At 43.2% G+C, this 14,438-nt stretch overlaps 2 protein-coding genes across 3 annotated transcripts in view; both read right to left on the bottom strand.

The window, feature by feature from the left end:
* Nucleotides 1–193: 193 nt before the first annotated feature.
* Nucleotides 194–8,535, bottom strand: smo (smoothened, frizzled class receptor). Of its 2 annotated transcripts, XM_031859310.1 has the most exons (13): nt 8,180–8,535; nt 7,785–8,066; nt 6,514–6,713; nt 6,176–6,385; nt 5,901–6,073; nt 5,578–5,797; nt 5,360–5,483; nt 5,111–5,203; nt 4,693–4,801; nt 4,161–4,346; nt 3,375–3,523; nt 2,565–2,699; nt 194–2,416 (listed from the first exon to the last, which is right to left on the bottom strand). In XM_031859310.1, exons 2-13 carry the CDS (start codon nt 8,044–8,046, stop codon nt 1,803–1,805), a joined length of 2,475 nt encoding a protein of 824 aa, XP_031715170.1. In that variant the 5' UTR covers nt 8,047–8,066; nt 8,180–8,535; the 3' UTR covers nt 194–1,802. The 2 variants fall into 2 exon arrangements, with proteins under 2 accessions (XP_031715170.1, XP_031715169.1); XM_031859309.1 differs by having other exon boundaries at nt 7,785–8,535.
* A 1,135-nt stretch (nt 8,536–9,670) lies between these two features.
* tspan33a (tetraspanin 33a) overlaps nt 9,671–14,438 on the bottom strand; it is a 7,739-nt gene continuing 2,971 nt past the window's right edge. The window contains exons 4-8 of the mRNA XM_031858770.1: nt 13,946–14,020; nt 12,879–12,974; nt 12,643–12,771; nt 12,382–12,543; nt 9,671–12,293 (exon numbers count right to left, since the gene is read on the bottom strand). Of these exons, the coding sequence (XP_031714630.1) occupies nt 12,192–12,293; nt 12,382–12,543; nt 12,643–12,771; nt 12,879–12,974; nt 13,946–14,020 (564 nt within the window). The 3' untranslated portion in view covers nt 9,671–12,191. The remainder of the gene's footprint in view (nt 12,294–12,381; nt 12,544–12,642; nt 12,772–12,878; nt 12,975–13,945; nt 14,021–14,438) is intronic.

Below are 14,438 nucleotides of genomic sequence, written 5' to 3'. Positions count from 1 at the left end.
CAAAAAAATGTTTAATCGTTCAGCGGACAGAAACATTAAGATGGAAGAAGATTTTTGAGGATCTGAAAACCATGCAATTTTTTTCATACAATCAGATGCTTAGCTCTGTGACTCAGGTGAAATAATAGCAATAAATGAGAGGCACAAACTGTGGCTAGTGAATTGTGTGACATAAGGCAAAACATCCACAGAGAGAAGTGAAGGGTTCCTTTTATTTACATATAAAAACAAAAAAAGTACAGCTGCACAAAGTGACAGTATAAGCTTATTTGTACACAGTTGGGAGACTAAACACAGAAAGCAACTCGAGGCCTGCGGGTAGGCCTAAATCAGTTTGACAGCTCACAAAAACAGAAGTTATTACTTTTCAGGGCATACAAAGTAAAACCATAATCTTCTTAATAATCGTTGAACATTAACATTTTGGGTGGATATCAGCTATTCTTTATTTTGTTACCCAACTCCTTATATTGTAGAATTCATAGCAGTGTGGTAACTACTTATAACATAAATAATTCTCTATCATACACATCTCACATGAATATCTAGACACTTGCATTAAACTACTTACCGTTGGCTAAGAATGACTTCAGCATCATTTATCCATATCGAGTGTAAAATGACAATACTAGGTGAAGTTTTGGTTACAGCACAAGTACAGTGACAACTTTTTATAGCATAGTTGACTCTTCCCTTTTTATTTATCATATCAGCAGAGTAATGAAGTGATTTGATATATAAATCTGTACAAATAATACCCTTGTTAAGAAATCTATGAACATCCTATATACACAACACACATTTAGAAAGATACTGTAAAATAGAAGCATTTACTTAAAAAGTGACCTCTGAGCCCACTGCTGTCTAAAATACGTCAAACACAAGAGTTTGAACTGGACTGAAGAAAGGAAAACGCACATATGAAGCCCAGTTTATATTGAATATGTACAACAGATTAACAGTAGAAATACTGCTGTAAAAAAAAACAACACTTTCAAGGAGAAAAGTTGTTCTGAAGTATCCAGGCCACAGCATTCACTTCAGTATTTCTTTTCCTCCAGGCCAAAAATAAGCTCATTGTAGGTTTATTGCACCAGGCAACCGAGCATAATGCAAATTGCACCTCACGTTAACTGTACATAAACATAGAGATTAATGGCTAAATAGTGGTGGGAAGAGAGAAATGGAGTCTTAGAAACACAATATAAGACCTGGGTTCAAAAGTATTTGCAAGTAGCCCGCAGCATTTTTAAACCTGTATGTTCTTCTGTACGAGTCCGGTTTTACAGCCCCGGGGCAGTAAAAATAATGATGACACAAGCTGTCATTCAAAGAATAACAATATAACTGACTTTTTCCACTGCGTTCATCTTCAAATATCCTTAGTGGTAATTCCAAAAAACAAGTTGACAGTGTCAAACTGAACTTCATCTGTGACACCGTGACTTTCCCGGCCACGTTTAGAGTTGGAGGTCTGGCTGGGCTGACACCTGCTGATGAATACATAGGGGGTTCTGTTTCAAGCCATATAAAGTTTAGCTGCCTTTTGTCTTGTCATCATGGAGTTGCCTTTGAAATTTGATTGGACACAAATAAAGTATAAAAAAATAGTCTTTCATTAACTTATTCACAACATATTTTTTCACTTTATCCCTTTGTTTTTTGACCAAAAAATAATATATAAAAACTTCCATCTGGACCGGTGGAATTAGATGCACTTTAATACGAATTTTTAAAGTATCCAGCACTTTTTGTAGCTTACTGTCTGTGTACCACAAAGCATATACATCGGAGCTGTGCTCCTAGAAGTCAGAGTCGGCATCCATAAGCTCCGCCTCCATTAAATTGGTCCGGGAGTGAATGGGTCCATAGCCGGACCTTCGTCCTGCCGGTACCCGAGCCACGTGGGCCATCCTCTCTGACAGCCCGTCGGTGAGATCCGTCTCCCCCGGGTAGCTGGAAGGTCCACTGGGCTGCCAGGTGGAGGCTGAGGGGAGGCATCGTGGCCCGAGACCCAGATCCTCTGGGCGGTTGTTGAAGGTCGGAGGGTGGTTGCGGCTGTAGCTGTACCGACTGCTCTGGTAAGATGGATAAGGGCACCTCTGCTCACGGGACTGGGAGTGAGAGGGTTGGATATCTGGGTAGGACCCTGGCAGGACTTCCTCCTCCATCTTCTGCTGTTGCCTCTGCTGCTCCCGCAGATTAGCGACCAGACTGGGGTGGCATGGCAACTTGGGCAAGCGAGGCACCGAGCTGCGACCAAACTCGCGCTGGCGATAAGCCTGGTTGTCCACCTCTTCCTCCGCTGGACGCACTTCCTTCTTCCTCTTCTTCTTCTTCTTTTTCCTCTTTATCATCTCTGGTGAGATCTCAGCCTCCACCATCCACAGCCTGTTCCTCTCCTCTGGAGGTGGTACTGTGAAGAAATAACAGAAAGAAAGTCGGTGTTCAACAGTTCTCGGATAAAAAAAAAGGGCAAAAGATGAAAAAAAGATGGCGGGAAAATAGGATTTGAAATGCTCAGCATATGTAAAGCAGGAGGTGTAATGGTCTCCAGCTCTCACCTGGTGTGCCAGTAGGAGTAACAGAGATGTCCTGAGGCAGGATGGCACCTCGTCTGGCCACCATCTTGGTCACATGCTGCGCCCAAGCTGATGACATGTCATTGGACGGCTCATTTAGTTCAAAATTTATTCCAGCTATGAAGGAGAGAACAAAAACCACAACCTTTCCATTTACAACAGGGACAACTGAGGACAGCTTTAAACCCAACATGCACTTAATGGCTCCCCCACGGTGCCTCTGTAGCTCTGAACCGCTCCAAGCTAAACAAGCGTGGCAGCCACAGCAGCCTCACAGCTTACACGAGCAGAGATGTGTCAGTCAGTTCTTAGCTACAGACATAACAGTTGTCCCTGACTGTGTAGCCTCGAAGCCACACAAAAGCCAACGGAAAATCTTCTCAGGCCAAATTCGAAAGAAAAACAATAAATAGTGGTTGTTTACATGAGCACATATGGTGCCACACCCGAATATATCTGCATGGCTACATACCTCGAGGGAAAAGTGAGAAACTATCTTTTTGTATTTTGGGGGAAGCAGCCATGTACTAAAAGAATAATATGCATACAATAACAATACTAACATGATGTATGATCTCCACTATAAATAATCCAGATTAGACACCTTGCAGTTTCAGTTATCTACCACAAGGTGGACGTATGCAAACATCACCAGACATGGTTTCAACCGTTTCAATCTTCATCCCAAGTAGAGGACAATGTAGCAAACCCTAATAAGTCAAAAGTGTTTTCTGTTCTCTGTATTAAAATGTACTGAAATCCTAAATGATCAGTTTAGAGTGAAATACTCACCCACTGGTCCTTCATGGGACACGGTGTGCATACTGAAGGACAGCTCCTTCTCTGGGTCCTTGTGAAGCTCCTTCCTCAACGCGAATGCCTTGGCGATCATCTTGCTCTTCTTGATCCTCTTGGGTTCATTGTCACTACGGCCAAGAATCCTGACACGAGAACAGAAGGCAGGTTCAGAAAGAGACACCGACACCGTCTGATGATTAGAAAGACCCGATCGAGGATCACACGTTGATTCCGGGCAAGATGCTGTTCTTTTGCGTCACTCTGGATGAGACGGTCTTAAACCCACACCGAAAACAATAATTCCAAGAAGCTGAATTACTGTTTTTTCTTCTTCTTCAAAGCCAGAAGGAAACTAATTCCTGTGAGTGAAATCCAAGTCACAGTGAGCCCTTGTGAGCGCTGTTACAAAACCAAGGATTAACACTGCACACCTAAACGCACACACTGGGGACATACTGCTAGATTGTGACTACATTTCTGCCTCCATACTTTTAAATACTCAGGGTGAATATCTACGGTTTTTAAACATGTTTGTCAGGGAAAGTCTGCTACATGTTTGGATGCATAGAGGTTAGACTTTTCCCACGCTGTTCTTTAAAACCATATATGGACGTGGCCAGGCATGTAGCCATGATAGTAATGAGAAGAGACTGCTGGAGAGATTGGAAAACGCAGAAACACAACAACGAACATTAAACACAATCGTCAGAATAAATATTTTTACAACTATAGCCTTTAGTCTTTATTGTTAATGCTACACTTCGCTTGATGTTTGCTTACTTGCACCAGGTCCGTTTCCAGATGAGGATGGTGGCCTTGGTCCAGACCCAGGTACTCATAGCAATACCCGTCCCAAACATGGAGAACAGGTTGATTTTCTCCACCATCAGGCTGGGCCGGTTCTTAATGGTGCATTCTGGGATTGGCTTGTTGGTCTGAGAGGCGATCGTCACGTTGGCTTCACACCTGTTCAAAACATCGCAGAGGGGAAAAGTCAACGCCTCGACCATGCTGCATGCGCCTCGCACAACTTCCATCCGTATGACTGAGGTACATTCAAACGCAGGATCTGGTAAATAAGAAAGTCTTTCACATGTCGGGGGCAGGAGAGAGCAGTTTACATTTTTGAGGCTAAATTAATTCCAACCCAGCCAGTGTCAACACTGTGAGGGAATAGGGCTACATTCACCGCTGCAGGCCGAGTGGTTACGCGGCGGTTTTTGAGACTCAACAGCATCAGTTTGTGGATTTCTGTGTGCAGAGTCTGCAGGTGTCCAGCAGACCTAAAGAAGAACGACAATAAAAAACGTACAGCACATATTCTCTGAAGCTCCTCTCCCATTCAGCCTGGTTGAAGAAGTCATAGAAGTGGCAGCCGAAGGTGATGAAAACAAAACCGAAAGCGAGGAATCCAAAAATACCTGGCAAGGAGAAAAAGAACAACAATTTAGATGTGAGGTACCAAACACTTCACTCCAAATATCATTCATGCAGTGAGGACATGGACCTTAACATATTTTGCACCTGGTGATGTTATTTCTGTTGATGATCAAAAATGTTCACGATTTGTGTTTAGTGTGCCCAATAACATGCTGCTACAGACTCCTACAACATTTCATTTCTTTAACACCCAGGTCTCAAAAGTGATTATTACCAGCATGATGTTTACTCTCATACTATTTCTCAGGTCGCCACTGTGGTGTGAAATGGCACCAGATGAGAGAACGTACCAAGTCTGAGCATCGTCTCGTTGATTTTGCTGGCAGCTTTCTCACTCAGTAGTCCTGGGTGGTTACTCTTAATGGAAAACAAAGTCATGACGCCTAAAAGGAGAAATAAACGGAATCAGTCAGTGTTGGTGGCTGCGGGGACGAATCTGAGGAGGCCTTCTGGATTGTAACAAAGCCTGAAGGATTTGGATAGAAGAGTTAAAACTGCTTTACCAAGGATGGTTACTGAGCTATTTTAACAGAACTCACCCCGAATGAGGAAGTAGCCGCCGACAACAAGCACCACTCCAATGGGGGCCAGCACAAACCCAGCACGGTATCTGTAGTTCTTATAGCCGACGAAACAGATCCCGCTCACGGAGTCTCCGTCCACCTGTGAGTAACGGAGCCACAACAGATGAGAAAAATGATCTTTTCTCGTGACTGTAAACCATTTTTCCTGTCTCGGAGAAGGGCTCCCTACTCACCTCAGCGATAGCCAGGATGGCCACGGTGAGGACGAAGGGGATGGACCAGGTGACCATGTGGAAGTAGGAGGTTCTGCCAGACAGCGGCTGCTGCGTGGTGCCCAGGGCTTTGAAGGACGTGTGCCAGGCGTAGGTCAGCATGACGAACCAAATCACGCCCGACATCAGGGAGTAGTACACGATGATGAAGATGGTGACGCATGACAGCGTCTCTGAAGACCTGTAGAGAACGGACAAAGATGTATTTGATTTTTAGGACTTACATTTCCTAGTCGCGAACGATCTCTGATGTCATAACTGAACGGTTGAAGACGTTCACGTACGACGGCTCCCCGAGTCGCATGGTGTTGTCGCTCTTGCACACAATCTCGTCGCGTGCTCCATCCAGGAACTGGGCCAGCCAGCCGATACTGCCCACGAAAAAACAGGCGTTGATGTAGAAGAGAATGACGGCTGGGTAGCGGTTGGAATTCCTCCAGTCGGCAAGAAACGTCGCCTGAAACAGAGGACATTTTGAAAGTCGGAAGAGGGCTAGTAGAGGAATATCTAAGGAACATCCTGAAAAGGCAACACACAGAATGTTGTAGTTATGTCTCACCAGGGTGAAGAAGGTGCAGAGGAGGGTGATGGTGCCAAAGTACGCGATGTAGGCGTGCATGTCATTGTGCTCCTCCTCGGTGAACAGCGGGTTGTCACACTGGATACCACAGCCCTCCACGTCCTTGTACCAGCTGGACTGAATGTCTGTCTTCACCAGGGGAGCTTCACACTGGCCCGACATGTTGAACTTCAGCTTCTGCACCTCATTCTGCACACAGAGGACACAAAGGTGAGCTTCTAATTCAACCCGCGTACCCTGACCCTTTGACCCGCTTGGGGATCAATAGTCTCACACACACACACACACACACACATTACACGACAATGAAAGCGTACCGAACAGCCCATGGGGAATTTGTCACACTTGAGGAAGCCGGGCCAGCCTCTCTCCTGGTCTACTATGCTACATGGCCGCCGTGTAGCCAAACACAGGCTCTGACTGGGCAGCTCGACCCGGCCGTTCTCACATTTGGGCATGTAGATGGCACAGAGCAGAGGCTGGATGACGGACCAACAGCGGGGAGCGTTCCGCAGACCTAGGACAGGAAAAAAAACATCTTAGAACATCATGGAACATTCAAGTTAGACAGGAGAGATGTTCGACAGGACGCAGGCTTGATTTATCAGACTGATGGTGGTGATGCTGGAGATGTGCACGTACTCATAAATAGTCAATCACCTAATCAGCAAAAATGCCGCTCAAAAAATGTCTCCATCCTCACTTGCACAGATGTGAGGATGGAACTGTCCTTTGTCACACATGGTAGATAATCAAATTTTTTTTAGTCAGACAAAATGAGCAATTTGAAGACATTTGGCTGTCATTTTGTCGACAAATTGATTCATCGAGAAAATAATCTGCAAATTATTTGATAAGGAAAATAATCAGTAGCTGCTGCCTTATTTTGAACAATCACAATTGTCACAAAGACAGAACGCAACAATGAATCAGTCTTAGTGAAGTGCGATGAAATGTTTGAAATGTGAATAAAATGCCTCTCTGAGGATTCCTCAGGAGAAGTGTGCATGACAAACATGTATCCACTGAAACATGAGCACAGTAAAGAGATGGCATATGAATGGATAATCTCTCTCTCTGTCCACCATCAGGCTATAAGGCTCCTCATCAGATGTGGGGAGCCCTTCACACCTCTGAAGCTGTGACCTGGGCCTGACAGATCATTAGTAAGTGCTGATGAATGTGAAGCAGAATATCTAAAAGCCTTTTATTAGTGAGAGTATCCTATTGTTGGCTCCCTAACACCTATGAGTGATTCCTTTTGTTGCCTTTAAGGGATTTTAACCCTTCATTTCCTGTTGAGGCTCTCTTACCACTTCCAGCCTCCATCCCAGCCCATTGTCAAACCAATTAACATTATTATCACATATAAACAATGCAAACAACACTGAATATAAATGTAAAGTGAAACTGATCCGTATATACTTATTTATTAAGCTGCTACAAATTGCAACCATGAACGCTACAGTTACAACAGTTTGTTTTTTATTGGATTACACAGGATGAGTACCACTCTTCTTCTACGATCTTAATTATAAAACGAGACGGATCATATTCAGCCAAGTTACTGGGCCAAATTAATTCTCACCGGACCACATGGTCAACTTCTCAAAAGCCTCATCCTGGGTGCTGGAGTCCTCCGCCAGGACCAGAGATGTATGCGTGTACGGTAGAGGCGATCCCAGACATGTGTTGTATTTAAGCGCCTCGCAAGTCGAGGTTTTCTTGCAGTTATCCTCAAACACAGTCCCGTTTGGAGACAACGCCGCCCCGGAGCCCGAGAGCCAGGCAGCCCAGACGCAAAGCATCCCGTAAAATCCAACAATGGGGCTCCAACCCTGGGAAGACATCTTGGGAGTAGTTGGTTCAACTGGGCAAAAAATAAAAAATAAAAAATCACTTTGAATTCTAGTGCTTTACTTGTGCTGTTTCCTCGAGAAACCCAAAGATGAAGCTTTCCTGGTTAGATTTCGAATAAGTTACCAAATTCGGCATGGTGAGGGGAATCTGCGGGGGCGCTTCGAAGTTTTCTCGCAGTCCTCCCAAACTTTTTTTATTCTGCGCTTCTCGTCCGATCCTCGCTGCGTCCTCTTGGATTCCTTCATTATCCAAATCCGAACAGCTCCACAAAAAAAACCAAAAAAAACCCCGTCCTCACTTCCAGAAAAAACGCATCGTTTGTTCAAAACAACGTAAAGTTTTCATTCGAAGCATTTAGGCTGGGCACGAAAAAAGACAGAAAGTTGCAGACTCGCCCTCCCCCCACCTCCAGAAAAAAACAAAAAACTTGCCATGAAAAAGTCTGGATGTCTGTAATAGGATCTCCAGTTCAGACGCACCACCCCCTTCTCCTCGGCCCCCCCTTTTTATGCTGGCAGAAAAACAAGGTGATACATTATCCTACATCTCTCTACGTGTGTGCGTAAAAGTGACTTTTCTCATGTGTCTGATGAGAAGTGTCTGAAGCGGTGTTGTGGTCCTCAGTGTGTGGATGTTTTTTTTTTTGTGTCTCTGGTATGCACATGGTGGGGGAGAGCTCGAGCAACAAAACCTCCCCTCCCATCCCCCTCTGCAAGTGGAAGAATGTGCCTTATGGCAGGCCTTCTCAACAAAGTCTCAAAGACCCCCAAAACATCACAGACCCCCCCCATCTGACAGTTTTACTGTCATATGAGAGTTTGTTTTTTTGTAGTTTGTGCTGAATCATAGGATCTTATACACAACATGTCACCAGTGGCAACTTCAAGGGAGTGAAGCTGAAATGTCTCACTTTTATGATTAAGAACCCTCAGGTGGTCCTCAAACTGTCGGAGAACTACTGATCTACCAAATCAATATAGAGGGGTCATAATACAGCAGTCAACAATAACAGGATGTTTAAAATGTAATTATGTGTGCTTCTGATGCTGTACATTTTCTTAATAAGAGGATAAACCGCTCTTCGTAGTCTATTAGGTGCTTTTCATCATCTCTGAGTAAGGTTAAAGATTCACATGCGTCAGCTGCTCAAGAGGAAGGCTTAGACGTAAGCACACAAAGAAGAATTAGAATGAAATAAATACAAATTAAAGACTAAGTGAAAGAGATGACATTACACAGCAATACACACTATATACAATACAATACCTGAGACTGTATGAATTAATTGAACTATTTATGTGAAAATAAATCAGAAAAACAAATACAATATTTTGAAAGAACACTGTGAGCCACACACCATACAGATATTAAATATGTGCACTGATGATGCCGACTTCACTTTTTAGTGAAACTACATTTTAGCTATCAAACAGAAGATGTTTTTTTAAACATGTATAAATGTCTTTTTTTGTGTCTGTTTGCCTTAAAAGGACAGTTCACCCCAAAATCAAAAAGATATATTTGTCCGGTTATCCAAAATAATGAGCAGTTTGAGTAACCGTCCTGATTTCTGAAGGATAGAGATATTGCTGTTTTTTTCAAATGTATTATTTTAGTGCTTTGAGCACCACAAGCCGAGTGCAATATTGTACCATTATATTGGAGAGAAGGCAGACATCTCTACGGCCAATATCTCCAAAACGATGCAACGTGTTTATATGGCAGTAGTGTGCATGTTGGTATCTGAGGGAGGGACGCAGTCTATAAGTCAAAGCTACATTGAGTCAGTTTCCTCTGGGACATTCATAATGACCCTGGGCTTAAGGTGGCTGCAAGAATATTCGAAAACTACAAGTGCTTAACGTAAAATATGAATGTACATAAAACACAATCTAAGTGACATGATTTTCTGCTGCTTGAAGTTTATTCTAATGTGCTTGAATAAGCCTGGTCACCACTAAATCTCAACCACAGTGCTGTTGTTATCGCATTAATTGGACAGTGCACTTGTGGTATTTGCATGGCTGTAGATGCTTTGTTTCTCTCCTGGTGTTCTGAGAGTAAAACTGGGTTAACTCTGGTTCCTCCTCTCTCTCTGTGTGTGTGTGTGTGTGTGTCTGGGCCTCCATGAAACCCACAGCAACATGGCCGCCTGAATGAGTCAGAGGCAAAAACCAGGGACCACACACAGAGCAGCGGAGCTCAGGCCAACACACTCTCACTCTATCTCTCTCTCACACACACACACACTCACTAACACCTGTGCCATTCCAAATTGTGCAGCATTGGATTGGTGATAAAGTACATTTTGTTTCGTGCTGGTGGGGGATTCACCCAGAGAGGGGAGTTACTGCAGCTTTAAACTAACACAGAAATGTCTTGTTTAGATTGCGGACTTGCGTCAAAGGCTGTTAAACATGCAGGTCTGTTTCTGCTCACAAAGATTACAGGCATCAGGTTTCAGGCTGAGAATGCCTCTCAACTCAGCTTTTCATTCGCCAGGCAGAAAAGAAACGGGTGGAGATGAGAGGTCGTGCTGGTTTGTCCTTCTTCACAGTTAAGTTAAACCTCTTTCCAGAACTTCTCTGGAACCAAGAAGGAAAATGTCAGCAGTTAAACGACAGCTCTTCATTTGAAAGAACCTAAACTTAAACTTATCACGTGATAAGAAAAGACGTAGAAAAACTGAAATTTAAAGCTGTGGATGGCCTTCAGACACAAAAAGCACTTAACATTTACGGCCACACTAAACATTTAAATACAGCTACAATTTACTTTGCTGTCAGAGCAACTGAAGCTTTAATTGGTCGTGTATCAAGACAACAGGAGAGGGTATTTTTCGTGTTTTGGTTCCAAGTACTTTTTTTTTTTTTTTTTTTTCCTTTCCACAGTCGGAGAACCTCAACCACTGTCTGCTCACTGATTGGTCACAAAATACAAACTTGGCCCGTTCTAGTGACCACATCAACAAAACAGCGCTAGAGCACCTCAGGCATTCACACTACTGTTTTCTTTAGTGGCAGAATTCCCCCACTCCTTTTGTATTTAAATTCAACATTATTACAACAGAAAAGCGGAAAAAAAGCAAGCGGTGAGAACAGGATAACATCGACAGCATATGTAAAAAATATGAACTTTGTTCAAAGCCTATGTGGTTTGGCAAACATGTACTTATAATGGCAGCATATTGGAACTAAGTACAGCAGCTCTGCAGCCATGCGGGCTGTCATCTGGCGACACGTGAGGAGGAAATGGCATCATGTGCAGTGTCAGGTCTAGGCAGGACAAAAAAGTAGCCTAACACGGCCATTTTGTTATGGAGAGTAAACATTATCTTTACAGGTAATAGTCAAATGAATCCTTAAAAAAAACATTATGTAAAAAGTTTATTATACTGTTAGAATATTCCTTTTTTATAAAAAAGGTAAATGGCATTTCTTGGGACCAGAAGTAAATACTTTTCAAACGCATATATAGGCTTGTGAAAGTTTAAAAATGACTTACCAACTAGCATATGTGCCTGCTTTATCCACCATGTATAAAATAGGCTGACATGCTTGTTTTAGGGTACGCATTGCTAATACAATAATAAAAACATCAACCAAATAGCAGATGCATCTCACAGACACTAGCAGCCATAAACAACATTGCTGAGCATGCATAGGACACCCGGTCTGAGATTCCTTTATTAAATAAAAAAATCAATATGTTAGAAAATGCATTTCCCTTTTTGGGTAGTAAATATTTGCCACATCATGGATTCAGTTTGAAACAATAAAAATCCATATGCGTTTACTCACTCTCCCGTTTGGTGTCTTTGACGAAAAAATGACTTGTAATAGATTACACTGATTGCAGTTCTTAAGTAAAGGTCAATATGACACTGACCACCAAATACGCTCCTAAAGTACTGTCTAAAGTTTGGTAAATTCAAGCATGGTCTATGTCCAGTAGGTGGCAACAGAGTCCTGTTTCTCCATGCGTTTCTTTTGACCTCCACAGTTCCATTTGAAAGCACATTAATTGTAATGTGTAACATGCCGGCTGAACACTAGTCTTGTGTTTTTGAGTCCAAGAGCAATGATACTGAATGCTCTGACACCGCTCATCAGAAACTGGTCTGATCCGGTCGGGGTCAGCTCCACGGGTCAGAGCTGTGCTTGAGGTTGTAGTTCTGGAGCTTGATCTGGTCTTTGATCTGGTTGATCAAAATCTGAGACAAGAGGATGCCAACCAGCTGCAGAAGAGAAAACACAAACAGAGGGCTCACTAGCTGGGCTTAAATTGTGTGTGTGTGTGTGTGTGTGCCGTGCACCACATCCTACCTGTGGTATGGCCAGTCCCAGGGCGATGCCCCCCAGTAGAAACAGGTTACTGTGGATCCAGTTCACCAGTTTGTCTATGCAGCCATTGGTGTAGATGTGGTCTCCAGCTTCAATGTACCCTAAATTCTGCATGCCCTGGCCACACATGGTGTTGATGACCTCCTGCTCATGTACACATACGGTTGAAAGACAAATGCGTAAAGAAAAACATTCACAAAATACATCCAACTCACATCAGGAGAGGCTTGTACAGAAGGTGACCTTGTCTTTGGACAGGATGCAACAGGAGAAGGGGACAGAGCAGCGCTCTCTGCTGGGGTTGACCAGGTTGCAGTTGAAGTACATGTTCTGGGACCAGTCGGTGTACGTCACACCACCACAGCAGCCAAACTGAAGACACAAACGAACGTTTTGAGATGCAAGACATTAGAAGACACGTTCGTTATCTGTGTACATACTGTTGACGATGGCAGTCTGTATTTGGACTAAATCCTCACCTCTTTCTGACCATAGTCAATGAGGTTTTGCAGATCAATGTCCTCTCTGTAGTGGACGACGGCGTTATTGATCATCTCCGTCACTCTATCCCGAGCCTTGGCAGAGTATGAAAAAAGTAAGAGTACGTACAAAAAGATACATAATGGGTGGTTATATGTCATATCATAAAATCGAAAGTTTCACGTCGGCCAAATAGATGCAACACTTTCTTTTGCTCCTATTTTCCACGAGTTGAAATAAAAGATGGGTCACAATTTCTTCTTTGCCAAGATAATCAGTCTACCTGACAGCTGTGGCCTATCAAGATGCAGGTGTGCCTTAGGCTGGTCACACTAAAATGCCACTATAAATCATAAACCATTTATTAGACATGCAGAACTTCGGCTTTCACACTAGGGCTACGGATATGGATTTTTTTTTTTTTCTGTGAGGAGAACACTTCTCCAAAGTGCCAGACGCTGTTGGAGGTGAGCACTTGCCCACTCAAGTTGGTTACGACGACAGACTGCGGGTCAGAGAGACCCTGCTGAGGACGACGAGCACACAGATGAGCTTCCATGAGATGGTTTCTGACAGTTTGCGCGGAAATTCCTCGGTTGTGCAAACCAACTGTTGCATCGGCTGTCGGGGGTGGCCTCAGACAAGCTTGCGAAACCAAAAGTGTTGCGTCTACATTTTTGTTCAGTGTAGAAGGAGTTTGACAAATATGATAACCCCAAGAAACCAACTTTTCTATGGCTGTAAAACATCAGAACCTTTTCTTAAAGTCCTCATTTCTAACAAACAGAATCCCATCAAGTAACCCAATCTGTGAGTGAACTCTGCTGTTCATTTCTTAAAGTTTTTTCAAATGTTGCAGCAATTCCTGGCAAAGCCCAGAAGAGGACAGTGTTTCACCAATCTACTCAATCAGAAAAGGGCAAATAAAGCAAAGTCTTGGCTCATCACAGATGAGATCCCATCTGTATGTTTATTTTTAACGTTTTAAATAAGGGAAAACGTGGAAAAACTTACATTTATACATAAATGATTGTGATAGAGAAACCCCTCCACATTATTTCATTACCTTATCAGAGAAGATGAAGCCCAGAATCCCAGCAGCCAGCTGGAGCAAGAAGATCACCGTCAGACAGATACAGAACTGCGAGGAGGAAAGAGAGAGGGATGTTTACAGCACTGCAAAATTAATCTGTTTTGGATTAATTCTTCAGATGACATGCAAACTCAGCTGTTACTTGTTACCTCCCGTACTTGGAGGAAAAACATGCAGAAAAATCAAGAATCCTAAGAGCAAGAACTTACGATAAGCTAGCTGTGAAATTGATTTCAAAATAAAATCTTTGTTTCAAATTCATGAGTAATTTTCTTTATGGAAGCACAAATACCATACAAACAGGCACCAACCCTAGTATTACTGAGCTAATATTAAAATGCTGTGGCGATGATCTTGCAGCTCAGGTTGACTGAACTTGAATCTGACACCATTACCTCCACAGCATGTCATACAGCATGCTCTCTCTCTCTCTCTCTCTCTCTCTCTCTCTCTCTCTCTCTCTCTC

Source organism: Anarrhichthys ocellatus, unplaced genomic scaffold (genome assembly GCF_004355925.1).
Source record: "Anarrhichthys ocellatus isolate YVR2014 unplaced genomic scaffold, GSC_Weel_1.0 scaffold21, whole genome shotgun sequence".
Classification (NCBI taxonomy): Eukaryota; Metazoa; Chordata; class Actinopteri; order Perciformes; family Anarhichadidae; genus Anarrhichthys; species Anarrhichthys ocellatus.
The sequence above is the reverse complement of the archived record's forward strand: the minus strand, read 5'-3'. Positions and strand labels throughout refer to the sequence as shown.

Bases quoted from the DNA above. Each gene is read 5' to 3' on its own strand.
- smo (XM_031859309.1), bottom strand. From the start codon at position 8,046: ATGTCTTCCCAGGGTTGGAGCCCCATTGTTGGATTTTACGGGATGCTT. The intron at 5,484-5,577 runs GTGAGTAGGGAG...CGTTACTCACAG, and splicing joins CCATCCTGGCTATCGCTGAG to GTGGACGGAGACTCCGTGAG. The intron at 2,700-3,374 runs GTGAGTATTTCA...TCTCCTTCATAG, and splicing joins GTCCCATGAAGGACCAGTGG to CTGGAATAAATTTTGAACTA.